We start from the raw sequence: 20,688 nt of genomic DNA, 5'->3' as shown, positions 1-20,688 counted from the left end.
ATGAATGTGAGAGAGAAAAAAGAAGCTTACATGACAGCCTTCCTAGGGCCCGATTCATTGTTGAGGAAATGGGCATGTTTCCACTAGTTTTATAATGTTTGTGCTGAACCCCCCCCCCCCCCCCCCAATTTTTTTTTAAACGAAGATGCGTACACTTACAGTATATCAAGGTGGCCATATTTTATCATCTTTTCACTATTTTTGACTCTAAAGTCATCTTATACTGTGCAACATTATGAATGGTTCCTGACTTAGTGGGAGTGGCAAGCATTATGACATCAACAGATTATAAATACACACACACTACTTTAAATATCTAAAATATAAACAAGTACATAATCATTTTAGACTTTCTGAACATGATCACATTTTGGTTTCCAACTTCTCTAAAACTATTGCAAAACTACTGAAGCATAGCAAAACAATGTATGGGCTGATACAAAAACTAATACACACACTAAGAAATATATCTAAAAAGATACAACTTGTGGTAGAGATCCAGGCTGAAGTTTACAGAGCTCAATTAGAAGCGTTGTATACATGACATCAATATGTGGAGGCACGGGAAGCTGAAATAGCTCTGCAAAGATTACCTGAAAAAGAGAGCAATCATCAGTATAAGGATCAAGCTCCTCACCCATGTGGGCTAGCAGTGAAGCAAGCTGGATATCAATTTTAAAAACAAAACCACAGCTGTTAGTGACTTTTCCCCCTTTATTTTGCACACCCTATGCAATATATATGCAAGGTACATACAGTCCCTTACCAAATTACATAGTATGGCATACTTGAAGGTTACAATGTGTAACCAAGAACTATCCCTTATTTTTCCTCTCTTATTTTTTCCAACTAAAAAGAACATTAATCTTACCAATTAATTTCTTTTCCTTGAATCCTGCCAGACCAGTCCAGACATGCAGTTATATGCTATCCTGTCAGTAGATGGAGACAGAATACTTCACAGATATCACTCCTCTATAAAAAAAGATGGGGTAGCCAGGAAATCTCTCAAAACCTTAGTTCAAAGAGGAAGTGATATCACCATTCAATAAGGCTGCCTAGCCTTGGAGCACTTCCATGCCCTAGCAAAAAACAAGCAAGTAACCTAAGTCTTGAAGAAAAAAACCTCACAGAACAATGTTTTGTGTACTCAACGTTCAAGTAAATATGACCATGAGGAGGAAAGTGGTGGACCTCAAAGTATATGCTTACAAGGGAGATGGGCTGCCCACAGAGAATCAAGCCTCATGCAGGAGGGTCCAGAAGGTAGTGGTGCAGTGAATGGCAAGTAGGAAAAGTGGCTCATGGAACAGAATCAACACAAAAGGGTCAAGGAGAGGGACATACAAGTACAGATATGGGAGTGGTTTCGAGGATTTAAAATGCAATTTAAAACAGCTCAAGAGGAAATTATGGACAGGATGTCACAGCGATATAAATGAAATAGGTAGATGGATGGGAGAGGTGGAGATGTGTGTGGCGGAGTAGATGGGTTTTGAGCAGCAAGTGGCTAGCTCGGAATAAAGGGGACTAATTTGAAGGAAAAGAAAGAAGACTTGGAGAACACATCTTTGCAGCACAACTTAAGATTTAGAGGAACATTAGAGAATGTCAAGATGTGGTAAAGAGAATCTCACTGGTAATTCTGGAGACAGTGGGTAAGCCAATAGAGGGACAGGAAATAAAAATAGATCAAGTGTACCAAAAACCTTGAGATACTGTGATATACTATCACAATTTCACAAAGAGAGGGTCATGGCAAAGATCACATCCCTTGGAACTTTTGTATGGGAGATCACTAACATCAAGTCTGGCACAATTCACCTTATAAAAAAAAAGAAGGGAGCTGAAAGATAGTGTGGAGATCATAGTAGGATATTAGATATGGATGGACATACTTGAATGGATTACATTTTACTGTCAGACAGAAATCTTACAAGGCCCACAACATAAATCCGAGTGCAGCAGATAAGAAGGTACTAGAGGAGTAGCCTAGTGCAATAAGCTGTGAACCTAGGGAACCAGGCTTGATTCCCACTGCAGCTCCTTGTGACCCTGTGCAAGTCACTTAACCCTTCACTGCTCCAGGCACAACACTTAGATTGTGAGCCCACTAGGGACAAACCGCTTTGATTGTAGCACAGAAAGGCAGTATAAAAAGAATCTAATACATAATAAATCTACCCTCCACCCCCCCCCCCCCAAAAGAAAGAATCTTTAAAACAGCAGCAGGTCGCATGCATAGGGAAATGGCTGCAAGAGGACTCGCAAAAATAAAAAAAATTGGGCCCCCTGACAGATCCAGTACAATGCTGAGGACAGACTCCTTGCTGAACTGTTTGTCTGTCTGAATTGCCATGATGATGATAATGTAGAGCACTGGAGTATAGTGCTTAAATAAGGGATTACTATAACTATTGAGAAGAAATGAGGGGGTTGAGGAGTGGCAAGGGGAACTCTTGATGCAGTGGGGGGGGGGGGGGGGGAAGAATTAAGAGAGCAGGCACGTCTAGGTTTACCAGATTTGAGGAAGTACAACCAAGATTGTCTGGGCCCATCATTTGAAGGCCTGGTTAATGGGTTCTTAAGATAGCTCTTGTTCAGTGCTTAATGGATTGCAATTTGCACCTTGGCATCTTAATTATTTAATACCTGTCTTACGTAAATTGATGCCTGGGATTTTGAAACAAAGCTGTTTATTAAAACTTTTAAAAGAAATTTGGAAAGATTTAGTGAAAGTGTGGGGTGGTCATCCAGAATGTACTTCTCAGATGCCGATTTTGGGTAATGTATCTCTTGCCCCTGAGTTGGCTAGAGTCATTTTTGTTCAATGGGAGAGAGTAGGGTATTTCCTTGTAGATCATGTTTTATAGGCAGATGGGTCATTGAAGCCATATACAGACCTTCCCCTCAACTGAAAGATTGTAGGAGGTGCCCAATTTGCTTACTGTTAACTTGCACACTACATATGATCTCTCGGTTTAACTAATCTAAAGATTCTGATTGGTGTCCAATTGTGGGAATTTTTTCCAGTGGACACTGATAGTAGGCTGACCATATCTAGATCGCATAAAGTATTTTCAGACTCTGGATATTTCGAAGAATTATGATTATTTGCAGCAGGCTTGGGCTTAAGAAGTAGACCATCCTTTGGGACTACTTAATTTTTTAAAGGGATTCCCTTACTGGCCCATAATGCTAATTATTGAGAATGCTAATTTCAGATAATTCACAGGGCTTATTTTTCATAATTACGAGCATTTAAAGCCAAAATAGTAGATTCACCAGTTTGTGAAAAATGTGGGGAGGCTGAGGGTACATTGTTTCATGCCTTCTGGGCTTGTACTAAAATCTGTTTTTTCTTGGGGTGGGGGAATTGTTGGTTATTTAAACCATCTTTTGGGTTCCAGAATTCAAGTTTCTTTTGAAGTTCTGGTCTTGAATGTGCAGGGGATTTAGGGATACGGGGCAAGGGTCATAAATTATTTATACGCAAGGTGGCTTTGGTGGGTAAAAAATGCATACTTCAACAATGGGTACAATCCGAAAGTCCCTCTTATTGGCAGTAGTGGAATCAATTACATACTTCTATAATACGGGAGGCTAAGGTGGCAAATCTTACTGGCAAACACACAAAGTGTTTTTTGGTTATTTGGAGTAATTATATCCAATCTCTTAATCAGAAGATTAGGAGCATTATCTCGAATAGATTACAGTTCTAATGCTTATTGGTGTTTTAGTGTCATGACTTTGGACTCTGGTACACATCTCTATAATTATTAGGGTTTGATAGGTGTGATGAGGGGGATTGCAGGTGCAGGGGGTGTGATGAGTGGGGGTGGGGGGGTGATAAGGGGAACCGCGAGTGGGGTGGGTGGGATGAGTGTTGCAGGGTGTTAGTGGTTTTGAGGGTATTGGTCCCAGGAGGTGTGAGGCTATAAGATCCAAGGCCTCCCGCCTTGCTAGGTAAGCATGGTTAGCAATATGTTAATTTTTACAAACCATTAAAAAAATTGTGTGACCTATTTTTGCTTTTTGCATGGAATACGCTGGATTGTATATTTGGCTCTGATTCTTTGGTACCGGTTGTTCCATGCTTTCGTCTGTGCGGGAGGAGGTGACAGCAGCCATTTTCTTCTAGCAGCCACAAGGGGCAGGAGACAATGCCTTTGCTCCTACCCCCAACAGTCCCCACAGACATAAGGTAGGACCTATATATGGGAGAGGGCCTACCTATAGTGCCAGGGGGGGGGGGGGGGGGGCGGGGTTGGGTCTTCTGGGATAGGTGGGAGGGAGATCATTGCGGTAGTCTTTGTAAAGGGATTTGAGGGGAGGTGAGGGCTTGTTATGCGGGTCCCGGTTGATATTCGGCCGAGGCCTGCATAACTCTCGGCCCTGGCTGATATCGGCAGGGCCCACATAAGCTCAGGCAACCTGCCCGCCCACATTTAGCCCCCAATATTCAATGCCAGTGCCCGGACACGGCCCAGAAACTGAATATTGGTGGATAATTCAGCCAGTGACAGTAAGAGTTTAAAAAATAAAAAATGCTGGCCACTGCTGGCTGAATATCAGGGGGATTGCATTTAAGGTAGCTAATGTGAAGATGGGCATCTTTTCTTTGTCAGACCATTCCCTGATAGAGGTTCACACAAGACATGGGGACTGAATTCTGGAGACTAAACAATACAATACTGCTTGATGAGAATGTAGTTAAGCAGCGGGTGGGGTGGGTGCGATGGATTTCAACTGAACATTAGAGGGTGGTTAACTATATGGGGTGCCCAAATGAAGAGTGACAGTCAAAACAGAAGGCTTATGCAGGGAGATTTGGGCCTTAGAAGAAAGGATAACAATGGATTCCTCTTCAAATTACAAACAGAATTAGAAAGGTTGAAGAGCACTATATGTGGATAAGGTACATTATGCTGAGATGAAAGCAAAGCAGGTTTTCTTTGAAAGAACAAGGTATCGACTTGGAGGTTGGGAAAAAAAAACACATGTGGAAAATGCTCAGTTCTGCCTAATCTGAAAGGCAATCTGTCCAGAAATGGGAGGATATATGTTTCCAATTGGCCGATGACGCCATCAGATCTAGGCTCGGCTGGCCCCAGCGCTTCGTGATGTCCAAGAACGCCTGAGCAGATAGCTGCCACTCTCCGGGCTCCAAGGTATGGCGACTGAGAAAGTCCGCCTTAACATTCATGACTCCGGCAATGTGGGCCGCTGACAGCTGTTCCAGGTTTGCTTCCGCCCACTGGCATAGATTCATGGCCTCCTTGGCTAGAGGGGCGCTCTTGGTACCTCCCTGGCGGTTGACATAGGCCACAGCAGTAGCATTGTCCAACAGGACCCGTACTGGCTTCAATGCCAGTACCGGGATGAACTCCCATTGAGCCGAAATTAAGGTGTGCATGGCATCATGCACGTGGAAGGTTCTAGGCGGGCGTTTCGTCCCCAGCATAATGGCAGAGCCAACAGGGGCTGAGGGAGAGACGTCCTCCGGAGAGGAAATCTTCAAAATGCCCATGGCCTGCACTAACAGGTTGGGCAAATCCTCTGAGCTAAAAAGCCGCGCTGCAGAGGGGTCATCCGCTCCAACCGAGCGGGGATCCGTCTCCTCCAAGGAATCCGCAAAGGACCGTTGGGAGAACTCAGATACGCTGCCCTCATCTACATCGGAGGAGACAAGGTCCTCCAAGGCCTGGGAATCAACCCGAGGGCGTTTACCTCCGGGGACCTCAACCTCTTTACCAAACGAGGGAGCAGGGGCAGCGTTTTGCATAAGGAAGGCCTGATGCAGCAGCAAAACAAACTCGGGGGAGAAACCCCCCAGACTGTGCACTTCCGCAGCCTGGGCTACAGCCCTAGACGCACCCTCAACCGGCGCTCGCAAGAGTGGGGGAGAGACATGCTGCGCATCCAAAATGGCGTCCGGCGCGACACTCCGCGAAGGAGCCGCGCGGGAAAAACGGCGCTTAACTTTAGCCGCTTTGGTGCCGTCGCCCAAATTAAGGGCGTCCATGGCATTAATGTCTCCCTCAAGGGCGGCCCACGAAGAAGCCGTCCGAGCCGCGTGGCCGGCCAAGATGGCGGAGGCGAGCAGCGGGGGATGGGCATTTATGGCGGGAAAAACCGCCACGCCGGAGGAAGGACCGGGACACTCATCGGTCACGAAACTGTCACCCAACAAGGGCGAATCAGACTTTAAGACCCCCGCATCCCCTCTAGAAGCGCCTAAGCGATCCGGGGAGCGACTCTTTGCGCCCTCGCCCTCCGACGCCATATGCCACGTGGAGATCAATCGGGGAACCCCCTGCCCGCTATAAAAAGGTAAAAATTACCTGCTTTCCGCTCCGAGCTGTAACGACCTGGTGTCCCAGTGAGTAGCTGCAATAAACGTTTAAATAAACGTCGAAATAAACGCCTTTAAGGACGTTCAAAATTTTTTTTTTTTTTTTTTAACGGAGCCAGCAGGAGGGGGGAGAAAAGGAGGGACCTGGCGCCACCAGGTTTGCACTTGCTCAAGAAGAGCCCTCAACCCCAGGCACTCAACAAAACCTAAAAATTAGGCTTGGAGGCCTAGCCAGAGCTGCTGCTGTGTGTGACCACCACCTGCTGAGATAGAGAACATACTGGGGAGTTTCCGGCAGCACATGACCACATATAGGGAGGCAAAAGGATTGCTCTCTATCTCCACCTGCTGGTAGATGGACACAACCCACCAGTCTATGGATTGATCAGCATGATGATATGGAAGCATTCTTTGAATTTTATTCAAATTTATATACACCAGAATCAGACTATAAAATAGAAGAATTGAACTTATACTTGGAAAAATTATCAATCCCTTCATGGAATAAACAGGAAATTAAAATATTACAAGCCCCGATAAACAATAAAGAAATATTAGAAGTTATTGAGTCTCTCAAAATTAGGAAAGCCCCAGGTCCAGATGGCAACCTATTAACATTAATAATTTAACAGAAGCGGTCATAACTATTCTTCCAAAATCCCAACAAAGATCCAGTTTTTATCTCTAATTATAGACCAATATCACTTCTTAAGTTGGATTATAAAATCTTTGCCAAAACTCTTTCCAACAGATTCAAAATATAGGGTGTTAACCATCCTAATCAAGTTGGCTTTGTGCCTGATTGCCTCACAACCGATAACTCTCGCTTATTCTTTCAAATTTCCATCTTGGCAAAAACCATCCAGCATCCTGTCATAGCAATGTCTGTAGATGCAGAGTAGGCTTTTGAAAGGGTGAAATGGAATTTCCTTTTCACAGTATTAAAATGGGTTGGTGCGCTGGACTCTTACATCAATAAAGTTAAATTTTATATACACAACCCCAAGATCAAATTCATGCAAATAACTCCTTATCCAAATATATCGTTCTGACTAGAGGTACAGGTCAGGGCTGACCATTATCTCTACTACTCTTTAACTTAGCACTTGAGCCTCTTTATTAGCTATAAGACAAGATCCCAATATTTCAGGTATCAAATTAAACTTATTTGAAGTTAAATCTGTAGCATATGCCGACGTCATACTGGTTTTTTTCCAATCCAGAAAAAAAAAATCAATACTATGTTTTCTTCCCTTAGTAGAATCCGTCGCTAAATTTTCAGGTTACAAAATAAATACCCAAACAAAAAAAATGAGGTAATCCCACTCCTGATATTGCTTCCTCTGCTGGTTTAATTTGGTCATCCAAAGAATTAAAAAGGATTAGATTTAAGTCCCGATTTAGACGACACAATAGCTACTAAAAAAAAAAAATACTCTTCATTTATCATGGTGCGGTCATTTAGAAACAATCAAGATGATGCTTATGGCCAAGATTAATTTTGTTTTAAGAATGCTACCTGTATTATTTCCCAGTTCTATTTTATAAACAGTATGCTCACTCAATTTTTATGGGTTTCAAAAACACCCAAAATTCGTTAAAAACATTTTTTTAAAAACAAAACAAAGGACTTCTCAGGAGTAGCATTACCAGATTTTTATCTATACCATAAATTCTTTGTTACACAGCAACTGTGCTACTGGAAGAGAGAAGCAATGTCTTATACGCCTATGTGGCTTAATTTGGGAAAAGAATTTCTTAAGCCATTTCTTATTCCTATATACTTACACATTTTATTCCAGACAAATTAAAATCTAATCCCATCCTAGCAGCTTCTTAACAACTTCTTTTACAACTAGATAATTCTATGGATTATATCGTGGAGGGGCATAATCGAATGCAAAGGCCCATCTCCATGGGAGTCTATCTCCGAGAACGGGTACGTGAAGGGGCGGGACAAACTGTATTTTAGGAAAAAAATGGGCATCCATCTTTTTTTCGATAATACGGTTTGTGCCAGCCAAATGCATCGGATTTGTGCGGAGTTGAGCTGGGCAGTTTCGTTTTTCAGTGATAATGGAAACCGAAGGCGCCCAGCTCAAAAACCAACAAATCCAAGGCATTGGGTCATGGAAGGGGCCAGGATTCGTAGTGCACTGGTCCCCCTCACATGCCAGGACACCAACCAGGCACCCTAGGGGGCACTTGTAACAATTAAAAAAAAAAGTTAACTACCTCTGAAGTCCTTTGCTCCCTTCCCTTGGGTGCTAAGCCCCCCAAATCCCCCCCCCCCAAAACCCACTCCCCACAACTCTACACCATTACCATAGCACTTATGGCTGAAGGGGGGCACCTAGATGTGGGTACAGTGGGTTTTGGGGGCGGTTTGAAGGGCTCCCATTTACCAGCACAAGTGTAACAGGTAGGGGGTGTAATGGAAGTGAATTTTAAAAGATTGCTTTTCAACCCTGTCTTATACGACCATTGCACCTGGGGTCTGTGTTGTTGATTAGAAGTAATTCTGTTTCATTCATTGTTTAAATGTCATCTTAAAGGATTGCTTTTCTATCCTGCTTTTGTCCGATAATACCCTTTGAAATCTTGTTTTTCTGACCAAAAGTAACTTTCCTTCTGAATATAAAAATAAGTTGGAATGTGAAAGATAAGGCATGTCTCTAACCAATTCAGTTTGTGCAGGGGGGAGACAGGATATGCTCGACGTTCAAGAAATGAGCCACCTGGCCAGTGGTTTGTTTGCTTGGGCCGGAAGCATGTGACTGCATCCACATGTACATTCTGTAATTTTCCCTTAGAGGCGTTCCTGTAACTTCCCATAGCTCTGGACATGGGCTCAGAACCTAATAAAAGGGAGGGCTTGTCACAGCACAGTGGGGTTCATCTGTGAGCAACGTACAGGCTGCGCAGAAATCTATTCCTGGTCCAAAAAGTTCCTAGCTCTTTCGCTGTGTATTTGTCGGGCCCTCCTCAGCTGATGATGACAAGAGCTTGGATGATGGAGATCAGTGATGATTGTATGTATGTAATTATTGTTTCTTTCCTGGTCAAACAACTCTTTGCATTGCTTAGATGTAGAGACCAGTGATGTCATGATTGTTTATACAGCTAACCATTGTGTATAAAAATTTCATTTACTCATTACGAATCCAAAAGAATCCACGGTAATTATTGGGTAGTCTGTGTTAGTGAGACAGGCTGTAAATCCATAGCAGATCGGGGGGGGGGGGGGGGGGGGGGGGGGGGGGGGGGGGGGGGGGATGGGCCTGGGTCCACCTGGCTGAAGTCCACTGCACCCACTAACAACTGCTCCAGGGACCTGCATACTGCTGTGATGGAGCTGGGTATGACATTTGAGGCTGGCATACAGGCTGGAAAAAAAAAGGTTTTAAAGTTGTTTTTTTTGGGTGGGAGGGGGTTAGTGACCACTGGGGGAGTCAGGGGTGGTCATCCCCGATTCCCTCCGGTGGTCATCTGGTCATTTAGGGCACTTTTTGGGGACTTGTTCATGAAAAAAAGGGGTCCAAAAAAAAGTTACCCAAATTCGCGCTAAAAATGCCTTTTTTTTTCCCCCCCGATTATCAGCCGAGGACAGCCATCTCTCCTCGGCCGATAAACATGCCCCAGTCCTGCCTTCACCACGCCCCCGTCAACTTTGGCCGTTTCCGCGACAGATTGCAGTTGAAGACGCCAAAAATCGGCTTTCGATTATACCGATTTGGGCGCCCACAGGAGAAAGACGCCCATCTCCCGATTTGGGTCAAAATATGGGCGTCTTTCTCTTTCGAAAATAAGGTGGCTAGTGTCTCCTCAGTGAGAGCTTCTTTTACTAAGTGGCACCAGCAATTGCAGGCGTAGCAAATAAGAGGAAGCCCATTCAATTCCTATGGGTTTCCTCTCTTTTGCTGGGTGGGAATCGCTAGCACGGTTTAGTAAAAGAAGCCCTGACCTGAAAGTCTTATGGGGACATCCAAAAATTAAAATTAACAAAAAAAAAAATTTCTGAATGAAATGGTTTTAGAAAGGCATTTTATGTCTTCAACACGTATTGGAAATGAATTTAATCAAACCCTTCCACCTCTTCAATCACAATTCTCGATTGCAAACTCTCAAATATTTAAATGGCTACAGTTGAAACATAGTATTACTGATAGTAACCTTTTAAAGAGTCTAACATATCAGCAACCATCTATTACAACCTACATTTTAATTTTGTTCCAAAAAGGTCATATAGCTTCCCAATTATATAGATTATTAACAAGCTCTCTTCACAGGATGTAGGAATACAAAAAGCGTGGGAAGAAGAAACGCACTGTAACCTCTCTTATGAAACAATGGACTTAGTTTTGGTCTGTCATCCACTCTCTTCAGTGTCAACTATTCAATCAATGTACATCATCATAGAGCATTATGGACACATCAAAAGATGTCAGTTGGATTATGTGACTGATGCTTCAGGGCCAGAAGTTTCATCCGCTTACTCAATGGACTCAAGTGAGAATGATTATAGTGCATCAGGGTCCAACAGTCCTCCTCCAACATGTGGTACTAGGTGATAACTGATGGAATGTCTGGATACTACACAGTCCACTTTTTCTTCTTTGGCCAAATCTTTTCCAACTGGAGGCACTATGCAGAAGTAAGAATTGCCGATACGATCTGTGGGCTCTCGCCAAATCATTGGCAATGCTGAAGGCAGATTTCCTTTTCCAGTTCAATCACTGACAAAGATTAGTTGCACAAGTGTTGCAGCATATGTGCAGAGCCCAGCTCTCATCCTGATCTCCAATTCTGCAGCCAAAATAAAGGTGGTAGGCTCTCTTAACCATAGCTGTTATACTCCGGCTTTTGTGATGCAAAAGTCACTTCACCACAAACACAGCAGACGTTATCCGAATTATTCAAACAAATACACTGCATCTCTTTGGCTAAACAGAAAATGTGTCCCTTTTCAAAAGCAAATAGAATGTTAGGTATTATTAGGAAAGGAATGGAAAACAAACATGAAGATGATATAATGCCTTTGTATCACTCCATGGTGCAACCACACCTCGAATATTGTGTTCAATTCTGGTCGCTGCATCTCAAAAAAGATATAATGGAATTAGAAAAGGTGCAGAGAAGGGCAACGAAAATGATAAAGGGGATGGGACGACTTCCCTATGAGGAAAGGCTAAAGCGGCTAGGGCTCTTCAGCTTGGAGAAAAGGCGGCTCAGGGGAGATATGATAGAGATCTATAAAATAATGAGTGGAGTTGAACGAGTAGATGTGAAGCGTCTGTTCATGGTTTCCAAAAATACTAGGACTAGGGGGCATGCGATAAAGCTACAATCTAGCAAATTTAATATGAATCTGAGAAACTTTTTCTTCACTCAACTTGTAATTAAACTCTGGAATTTATTGCCAGAGATGTGGTAAAGGCGGTTAGCTTAGCGGAGTTTTAAAACGGTTTGGACGGCTTCCTAAAGGAAAAGTCCATAGACCGTTATTAAATGGACGGGGAAAATCCACTATTTCTGAGATAAGCAGTATAAAATGTTTTGTACATTTTCATTTATGGGATCTTGCCGGGTATTTGTGACCTGGATTGGCCACTGTTGGAAACAGGATGCTGGGCTCGATGGACCTTTGGTCTTTCCCAGTATGGCAATACTTATGTACTTATGGAGTAAGATCAGAGGGAAGAACACACAAGACTCCTCGGAAGAGAAATACCTGGGATCTTCGCCTTCATCCCACAAGGCATCCTCATCGTTATCGGACAAGAGTTCCTTAACGGCAGTCCGAAACCGGGCCCGTCTTGACGCTGAGGAACCATGTCCTCTATGGCGATGCCGAGAAGTCAACTCCCATGCCGGTGGCGATGAAGCTCCCTGCAGCGATGTCGACGGGGAGTCGACCTGGGTGGCAGCCGATGCTGAAGGCGGTACCGGCGTCAGGGACCTCACTACAGGCAAAGAGCCAGCTGCCGCTTCTATCGACGGTACCGAGGGCGCAAGCACCCCTGGCACCGCAGTAGACTAACGCAGCAACCCCTCCAGAAGACCTGGAAGAATGGCTCGGATGCGCTCGTCTAGAGTCGCTGTCAAGCAAGGCTGTGGGGTCAGTGTAGGAATTGGCGTCAGAATCTGTGGAGGTTCAGGAGACGGTACCGGGCTGCCCGAAGACCGACGCACCGACACCTCTTGTATGGAGGGTAAGCGTTCCTCCCGGCGTCGACGCTTCATGGGTGCCGAATCCTTCAACGCCCCGGAGCTCCAGGTACCGTGCTTTGAAGGAGATCAATGACGATGCTTCTTCGCCTTCACTCGATGCACGTCATCAATACTCCTCAGTACCGACGAGGTGGACGTGGAATCCACACGTCTCCTCGGGGTTGGGTCCAAAAGGGGTCGGTCCCGAGGGGCCTGCACAGCAGGGGACTTTGAGACAGGTGGAGACCCGCTCGACGGCTCACTGCTCCCAGTGTCTGGTGGTCTCCGGACAGCCATTACCTGCGCTCCTGAAGTCGATGCCATCCCCGGTGCCGATATCGACGACGACGACCTCGGTACCGCTGTCGACGTCGAGGAACCGGACGAAGCTCCAAAAAGTCAGTCCCGAAGAGCTTGTCTCGACGCCTGTGTTCGCTTTTTCAAGCTAAGACACAACTTACATGCGTCTGGGCAATGGTCGAGCCCAAGGCACTGAAGACACCACGCGTGGGGGTCGGTACCCAAGATCGTCCAGTTGCACCGAGTACTCTTCTTGAAGCCGCTGGGAATTCTCAATGACATGGACAGAAAAATAGTGGCAGCGAGATCAAAATTCACGATTGTGCTAAAAGGGAGAGCACAAGCTTAGCCGAGATTGAGTGGCAGAGCCGTTGGTGGAAGGCGGGGCAGACTTCTACGGTCTGTGCCCTGTCAATGGCAGATACAAAAAGTAGCACACGTGAATTTATCTTGTTGGGCAGACTGGATGGACCGTGCAGGTCTTTTTCTGCTATCATCTACTATGTTACTATGTTAAAAAAGGGAAGCCGCAGCAGAAACGAAAGGAAACTTTGAAAGGGAAAAACTAAAGAAATAAAAGGATTTTTTTTTTTTTTTTACTTTTTAAAAAAAAGACAAGGGAAGGAGAAGGGAAAGAGAAATAAACCAGAGAAAAACTCCGGGAAAAAAACGGCCAAAGGTTTTCTGAGGGGTCCAAAGAGATGAGAAAACACTGCTTCTCTTCACCGCGGAAAGAAAGAAAATTGGGCGGGAAGACGGCCACGCATGCGCAATGCAAGCGCCCCGCGCGCAGGAAGGTTCTCTCAAAGCTTTGAGATATTTTTGCTTTGAAAAATTCAGTTGATGGGGGCCGCCGTGGACGTTGACCCAGTCGTGAGAACAAGCAGCCTGCTTGTCCTCGGAAAACGCTTTTAACATCCTGGATGTCTAGTCTCTTGCCCCTTCTACTCTGTTAGTCTTGCGGAAGGCAGAAAGAGGAGGTTCTGATTCAAATGAAAAGGAGAGAGTGCTTTCAGGGGGAAAAAAATTAGTCTGGCATCAGATGACAAAAGATACCTTTCCCTTCAAGGAAACCAAATTAGACTCCCTGGAAGAAAGCATGCAACTTTAAAATACATTTGGCCAAACAGATGGCCACCAGAACAGCCCTGAGCATCTGGTCCTATAGTGACATCCACTTTAACAGTTTGGGGGAGGGGGTAGCGGCAGAGCCAAGGACCTAAGGACCACATTAAAGTCCAAGGGAGTAACCACAAAAGGAATGGGAGGTTACACAGAATTTTACTCCTCTGATGAATCAACCTCAAATCCTTCTCTTGGACACCTGTGAAAATAATTTACAAAGAGAAATCACGGTTGAGCTCCTGGCGTTGCAGTACCAATTATGAGTATCCATTACAGACATGATCCTGTTACAGAGGGTGCACATTTTGAAGTTGCTCTGGGCCTTCTTTTGGAACATGTCTCCTGGAAAAATAGCTGCAGCAAAATCAAATGGCTCAATGTTGAAAAGTTACCCAACTGGAAGCTCGAGGCCTCAGTGAGGCCTGCAGAGTGGAATATGAAAACAAAGCAAACTTAAAAAGAATGTGACAAGTCTGACAAGATGTAGGAAAACAGACATCTGACTGACTTTGCAGAAGTGGTCCCTCAAGACAGCGGCAGCAGGACATGGCAATCATGTGCGGCGAGCCTTTTCACAAGTTCTAGAAATCTAGGATGGAGTAGTGTTCTGAATCAGCTCTTACAAAAGGAGTGCCACCAAGGAAGTCTCTTCTCTGTACCCATCTGTCAGCAGGATAGCATCTGGACTAGTTTGTCAGGGAGACATGAAAACAAGATGTACTGAAAGCAGGGCATCACTATACTCAAGCAAACAGGATCTAGTCTCTGAAGCCCCGATGTTCAAACCTCCGGTATTGTTCTGAATAATGCCATGAAAATACTGCACAAAACCGCGCAGAATGCCCTAATGCTCAAAGTTAATGAAATGCAAATATAGGCACGCCCATAGCATTGAGCATTAGGGAGTTTGGCAGGACTGTGCTTTGGCACAGGAGTACTGCTAACGCATGAGCAGAAGAGCTCAATGGTAAGCTCGGCTCCTGTGCGCATGCGCCTGGGTGAAACCCAAATGTGGGAGCACACATTGGCGTCTTTTCTGAAGCCTAAATATAAGCGTTTTTAATTAATTTTTTTTTTTTTTGAAGCTTGGATGCTTATATTTAGACACAGGAAACAGATGCCAACGTGTGCCTTCACTTGGGTTTGCTGTTTCTCATGATCAGCGCTTAAGGGCTTACATGGGCTTTCTTCTGCTTCCAAAAGAAATCAAAACTGCAGAAAAAAAATCATGAGAAGCATGAGAATCATGAGAAATCCTCTCTTCCAACACCCTAATGTCTGTTCTAACATGATGTCATTTATTGCAGCGGTAAGGCAGTTTTGTTTTGGGCACTCTTTTCTAAACACTGAAAACGCATACAAAATGACTTCATTTACATGAGCTTGGCTACATTTACATGCTAGCTGCACTAGTGCCTGTCACGCTCATTTCCCGCATTAGACACCTTTGAACATTCTGTGCAGGTAAATGCAGGCCCTAGTACAGCACTAATGGTCTCTAGCGCTGCGTTTACTTTTGACCATCAGGGCCTTGAATCTGTTTTGGAGTGTCCTCAATCTTTCCCCCCCCCCCCCCCCCCCCCCTCCTGCCCCTCTTTGCATCGCCCACCTTTATGTTCACCCCATAATTTCTAGAAACGTTTCCTCACAATAGTGTAAGCATCTTTCTTTCATGCTAGCACCACAGGTTCCTTGATCAGCAGCTACAGGAACCACATAGCAATCTGGAAACAGAATGTCACATTGTTCAAACTGATGCTTTTCAGTGAACCATATGGCATTTAGCTTAAGTAATTCTCTTCTTCTTACTTATCTCTCTTCATGTGGTATCTCTGCAAAAGTTTACAATTGGTTCTCTTCCTTTCTGTCTGACCATACTTTGTCTCCATTCCTTCAACTAATTCAAGCCATAAGCCTCTCTCATGTGGGGTGCTCCAAGGCTTCAACATTTTTCTTAGTCCTCTTGCCTCTTTGATCCAGTCCTCTACTATTAGCTTTTACTGATACGCGGATCATATCCTCCTGTTCTCTTCTCAAACTCCTTATGCCACAGATTTCTCCTCTCTTCAGTCTGGCCTACCTTTAATCGTCTTCTTCCGAACCTCTCAAAGACAGCTGCCCTCTGGATCACTGGTCATCCATTTTCCCCAACCAACAGCAATTCTGTAATTCCCCTCTGACATTTGTTAATTTAAATATCTTGACATTATCCTCAACTCATCTCTCCTTTGAAGCTCACCTCCTTGGTTGTCCAATCCTGCTTCCTATCCCTTCACTCTATCCGCTCACTACATAGTTACTTGGACAATAAAGCCTGCACCACACTCCTACACTCACTTGTTAATACTTGACTTGATTAATGCAATACTATTTACTAAGGATTGACAGACTGCCTAACCATTTTCTGAAACATCTCCAGTCCATTCAGAGCACTGCTGTCCATCTTTTCTGTCATACTTGTTGCCATGACCATTTAACTCCTCTCCTGGCACACTTCCATTGTCTTCTCATCGCCTTCCGCATACAATAGAAGATACTTACCATGGTTCATAAGGTCCTTCACACTGGCTTACCCTCCTATCGTTCTTCCCTCAGACCATCCTATGGTCAGTCACAGTCCAGCATTTTTCTCTTCCTCCACTGCTCACACTTGAATCCACTCGTCACTCAGTTCTTTAATATGGCCCCTTCTCTTTGGAATGCCCTTCCTCTGGCTCTCCGAACAGAAGCCTCCTATACAACCATTAATCTAAAGACCCACCTCTTCTCCCTGGTCTTTCCAGGGTTTCGAGCTCTGGACTCACCTCTGATAGCCTTCAGCACATGCTGCTTCTTCTACTCTCCCTTCCTTTACTTTCTGGATTACTTGATTTCCCCATCCAACTGTTACTGTAGTTTTGGCTCTTTTTTCTCTTTCTTCATTGCTTACTCTTGTTTTAAAGGAGGTATATTAAATGCCAAAAAAAACCCTAAGCTATACGACATCAGTAGATTCGCAGCAAGAGAAGCAGACAACTCAAACAATGGCCCAGACAAAAAGGCAGGGTTGATGGACAGGAGGCAAAAAGTCTAAAAGCTCTTGGGGGTGGAAGAAGTAAAGTAGGAGAGGTTGTGGACTCAATTTGCGGGGGGGGGGGGGGGGGGGTGGTGAGGAGCATGAATTGATATTGGCTAGGCAAAAGTAGGGGCTCAGATACTGGGTTTGGGAAGAGTGGGAACTCAGAGACTGGATTGGTGGTAACATAAGGATTTGGGTATGTGGAGAGGATGGATAGATTGGTTGGGTGGTGAGGAGAAAAAGATTGATGGGAGGGACCTTGAGTGAGGACTTGGTGAATCAGTTGGTGTTAAACTGACTGTGGGCTATTTGAGGTGGACATAGGATAGAGAGTGGTTAAAAGAAGGTATTTACAACTGTCAGGGTAAAAAGTATTTGAAAGAAAGAGGGAGGGAGAAAGAGAGAAAGTGCTAGATCTGAAAAGATGAGAAGGGGAGAAAAGAAAAAAAATCATGAGAGTCTGGGTAGAGGGTAAACAAAGACTGGAGATCATGGAAGGGATGAGCAACAAAAGGAACTGGAGATAGTGAGTCACAGAGACAGGAGAAAATAGATGAGGGGTAGGATGAAGGAGATTAAGTACAGAGATCTAGAGAATACGGAAAAAACTGGGGAAGTGGGAGAGAGATGGGAGGGACAGGAGGGCAAGGGAGGGGCTGAGACAGCGAATGCTACATACCTGTAGAAGGTATTCTCCGAGGACAGCAGGCTGATTGTTCTCACTGATGGGTGACGTCCACGGCAGCCCCTCCAATCGGAAACTTCACTAGCAAAGTCCTTTGCTAGCCCTCGCGCGCCCGCGCGCACCGCGCATGCGCGGCCGTCTTCCCGCCCGAAACCGGCTCGAGCCGGCCAGTCCAGTATGTAGCAAGACAATACACTTCAAGGGAAGACACAACTCCAAAGGGGAGGCGGGCGGGTTGGTGAGAACAATCAGCCTGCTGTCCTCGGAGAATACCTTCTACAGGTATGTAGCATTCGCTTTCTCCGAGGACAAGCAGGCTGCTTGTTCTCACTGATGGGGCATCCCTAGCCCCCAGGCTCACTCAAAACAACAACATTGGTCAATTGGGCCTCGCAACGGCGAGGACATAACTGAGATTGACCTAAAAAATTTACCAACTAACTGAGAGTGTAGCCTGGAACAGAACAAACAGGGCCCTCGGGGGGTGGAGTTGGATCCTAAAGCCCAAACAGGTTCTGAAGAACTGACTGCCCGAACCGACTGTCGCGTCGGGTATCCTGCTGCAGGCAGTAATGAGATGTGAATGTGTGGACAGATGACCACGTCGCAGCTTTGCAAATTTCCTCCATGGTGGCTGACTTCAAGTGGGCTACCGACGCAGCCATGGCTCTAACATTATGAGCCGTGACATGACCCTCAAGAGCCAGCCCAGCCTGGGCGTAAGTGAAGGAAATGCAATCTGCTAGCCAATTGGATATGGTGCGTTTCCCTACAGCCACTCCCCTCTTGTTGGGATCAAAAGAAACAAACAATTGGCCGGACTGTCTGTGGGGCTGTGTCCGCTCCAGATAGAAGGCCAATGCTCTCTTGCAGTCCAATGTGTGCAGCTGACGTTCAGCAGGGCAGGAATGAGGACGGGGAAAGAATGTTGGCAAGACAATTGACTGGTTCAGATGGAACTCCGACACGACCTTTGGCAGAAACTTAGGGTGAGTGCGGAGGACTACTCTGTTGTGATGAAATTTGGTGTAAGGGGCCTGGGCTACCAGGGCCTGAAGCTCACTGACTCTACGAGCCGAGGTAACCGCCACCAAGAAAATGACCTTCCAGGTCAAGTACTTCGGATGGCAGGAATTCAGTGGCTCGAAAGGAGGTTTCATCAGCTGGGTGAGAACGACATTGAGATCCCATGACACTGTAGGAGGCTTGACAGGGGGCTTTGACAAAAGCAAACCTCTCATGAAGCGAACAACTAAAGGCTGTCCTGAGATCGGCTTACCTTCCACTTGGTAATGGTATGCACTGATTGCACTAAGGTGAACCCTTACGGAGTTGGTCTTCAGACCAGACTCAGACAAGTGCAGAAGGTATTCAAGCAGGGTCTGTGTAGGACAAGAGCGAGGATCTAGGGCCTTGCTGTCACACCAGACGGCAAACCTCCTCCAATGAAAGAAGTAACTTCTCTTAGTGGAGTCTTTCCTGGAAGCAAGCAAGATGCGGGAGACACCCTCTGGCAGACCCAAAGAGGCAAAGTCTACGCCCTCAACATCCAGGCCGTGAGAGCCAGGGACTGGAGGTTGGGATGCAGAAGAGCCCCTTCGTCCTGCGTGATGAGGGTCGGAAAACACTCCAATCTCCACGGTTCTTCGGAGGATAACTCCAGAAGAAGAGGGAACCAGATCTGACGCGGCCAAAAGGGAGCAATCAGAATCATGGTGCCTCGGTCTTGCTTGAGTTTCAACAAAGTCTTCCCCACCAGAGGTATGGGAGGATAAGCATACAGCAGGCCTTCCCCCCAATCCAGGAGGAAGGCATCCGACGCCAGTCTGCCGTGGGTCTGAAGCCTGGAACAGAACTGAGGGACCTTGTGGTTCACTTGAGATGCGAAGAGATCCACCAGGGGGGTGCCCCACGCCTGGAAGATCTGTCGCACCACACGGGAATTGAGCGACCACTCGTGAGGTTGCATAATCCTGCTCAACCTGTCGGCCAGACTGTTGTTTACGCCTGCCAGATATGTGGCTTGGAGCACCATGCCTTGACGGCGAGCCCAGAGCCACATGCTGACGGCTTCCTGACACAGGGGGCGAGATCCGGTGCCCCCCTGCTTGTTGACATAGTACATGGCAACCTGATTGTCTGTCTGAATTTGGATAATTTGGTGGGACAGCCGATCTCTGAAAGCCTTCAGAGCGTTCCAGATCGCTCGCAACTCCAGAAGATTGATCTGTAGATCGCTTTCTTGGAGGGACCACCTTCCTTGGGTGTGAAGCCCATCGACATGAGCTCCCCATCCCAGGAGAGACGCATCCGTGGTCAGCACTTTTTGTGGCTGAGGAATTTGGAAGGGACGTCCCAGAGTCAAATTGGAGCAAATCGTCCACCAATACAGGGATTCGAGAAAACTCGTGGACAGGTGGATCACGTCCTCTAGACCCCCAGCGGCCTGATACCACTGGGAGGCTAGGGTCCATTGAGCAGATCTCATGTGAAGGCGGGCCATGGGAGTCACATGAACTGTGGAGGCCATGTGGCCCAACAATCTCAACATCTGCCGAGCTGTGATCTGCTGGGACGCTCGCACCCGCGAGACGAGGGACAACAAGTTGTTGGCTCTCGCCTCTGGGAGATAGGCGCGAGCCGTCCGAGAATCCAGCAGGGCTCCGATGAATTCGAGTTTCTGCACTGGGAGAAGATGGGACTTTGGGTAATTTATCACAAACCCCAGTAGCTCCAGGAGGCGAATAGTCATCTGCATGGACTGCAGGGCTCCTGCCTCGGATGTGTTCTTCACCAGCCAATCGTCGAGATATGGGAACACGTGCACCCCCAGCCTGCGAAGCGCCGCTGCTACCACAGCTAGGCACTTTGTGAACACCCTGGGCGCAGAGGCGAGCCCAAAGGGTAGCACACAGTACTGGAAGTGGCGTGTGCCCAGCTGAAATCGCAGATACT

At 46.0% G+C, this 20,688-nt stretch overlaps 1 protein-coding gene across 2 annotated transcripts in view; it reads right to left on the bottom strand.

Annotated features, from left to right (window-relative positions):
- NCBP1 (nuclear cap binding protein subunit 1) overlaps positions 1-20,688 on the bottom strand; it is a 293,702-nt gene that overhangs the window by 143,196 nt on the left and 129,818 nt on the right. The window contains exons 1-2 of one of the 2 annotated variants that reach the window (XM_030194458.1): positions 3,526-3,529; positions 483-593 (exon numbers count right to left, since the gene is read on the bottom strand). In XM_030194458.1, the coding sequence (XP_030050318.1) occupies positions 483-542 (60 nt within the window). In that variant the 5' untranslated portion in view covers positions 543-593; positions 3,526-3,529. Of the gene's footprint in view, positions 1-482; positions 594-3,525; positions 3,530-20,688 lie in introns of those variants that run through there. The other variant, XM_030194457.1, reaches the window with a different exon arrangement.

The sequence above is a fragment of the Microcaecilia unicolor genome, chromosome 2, assembly GCF_901765095.1.
Source record: "Microcaecilia unicolor chromosome 2, aMicUni1.1, whole genome shotgun sequence".
NCBI lineage: Eukaryota > Metazoa > Chordata > Amphibia > Gymnophiona > Siphonopidae > Microcaecilia > Microcaecilia unicolor.
Note: the sequence above shows the minus strand (reverse complement) of the source record. Positions and strands in the feature narration are given on the sequence as shown.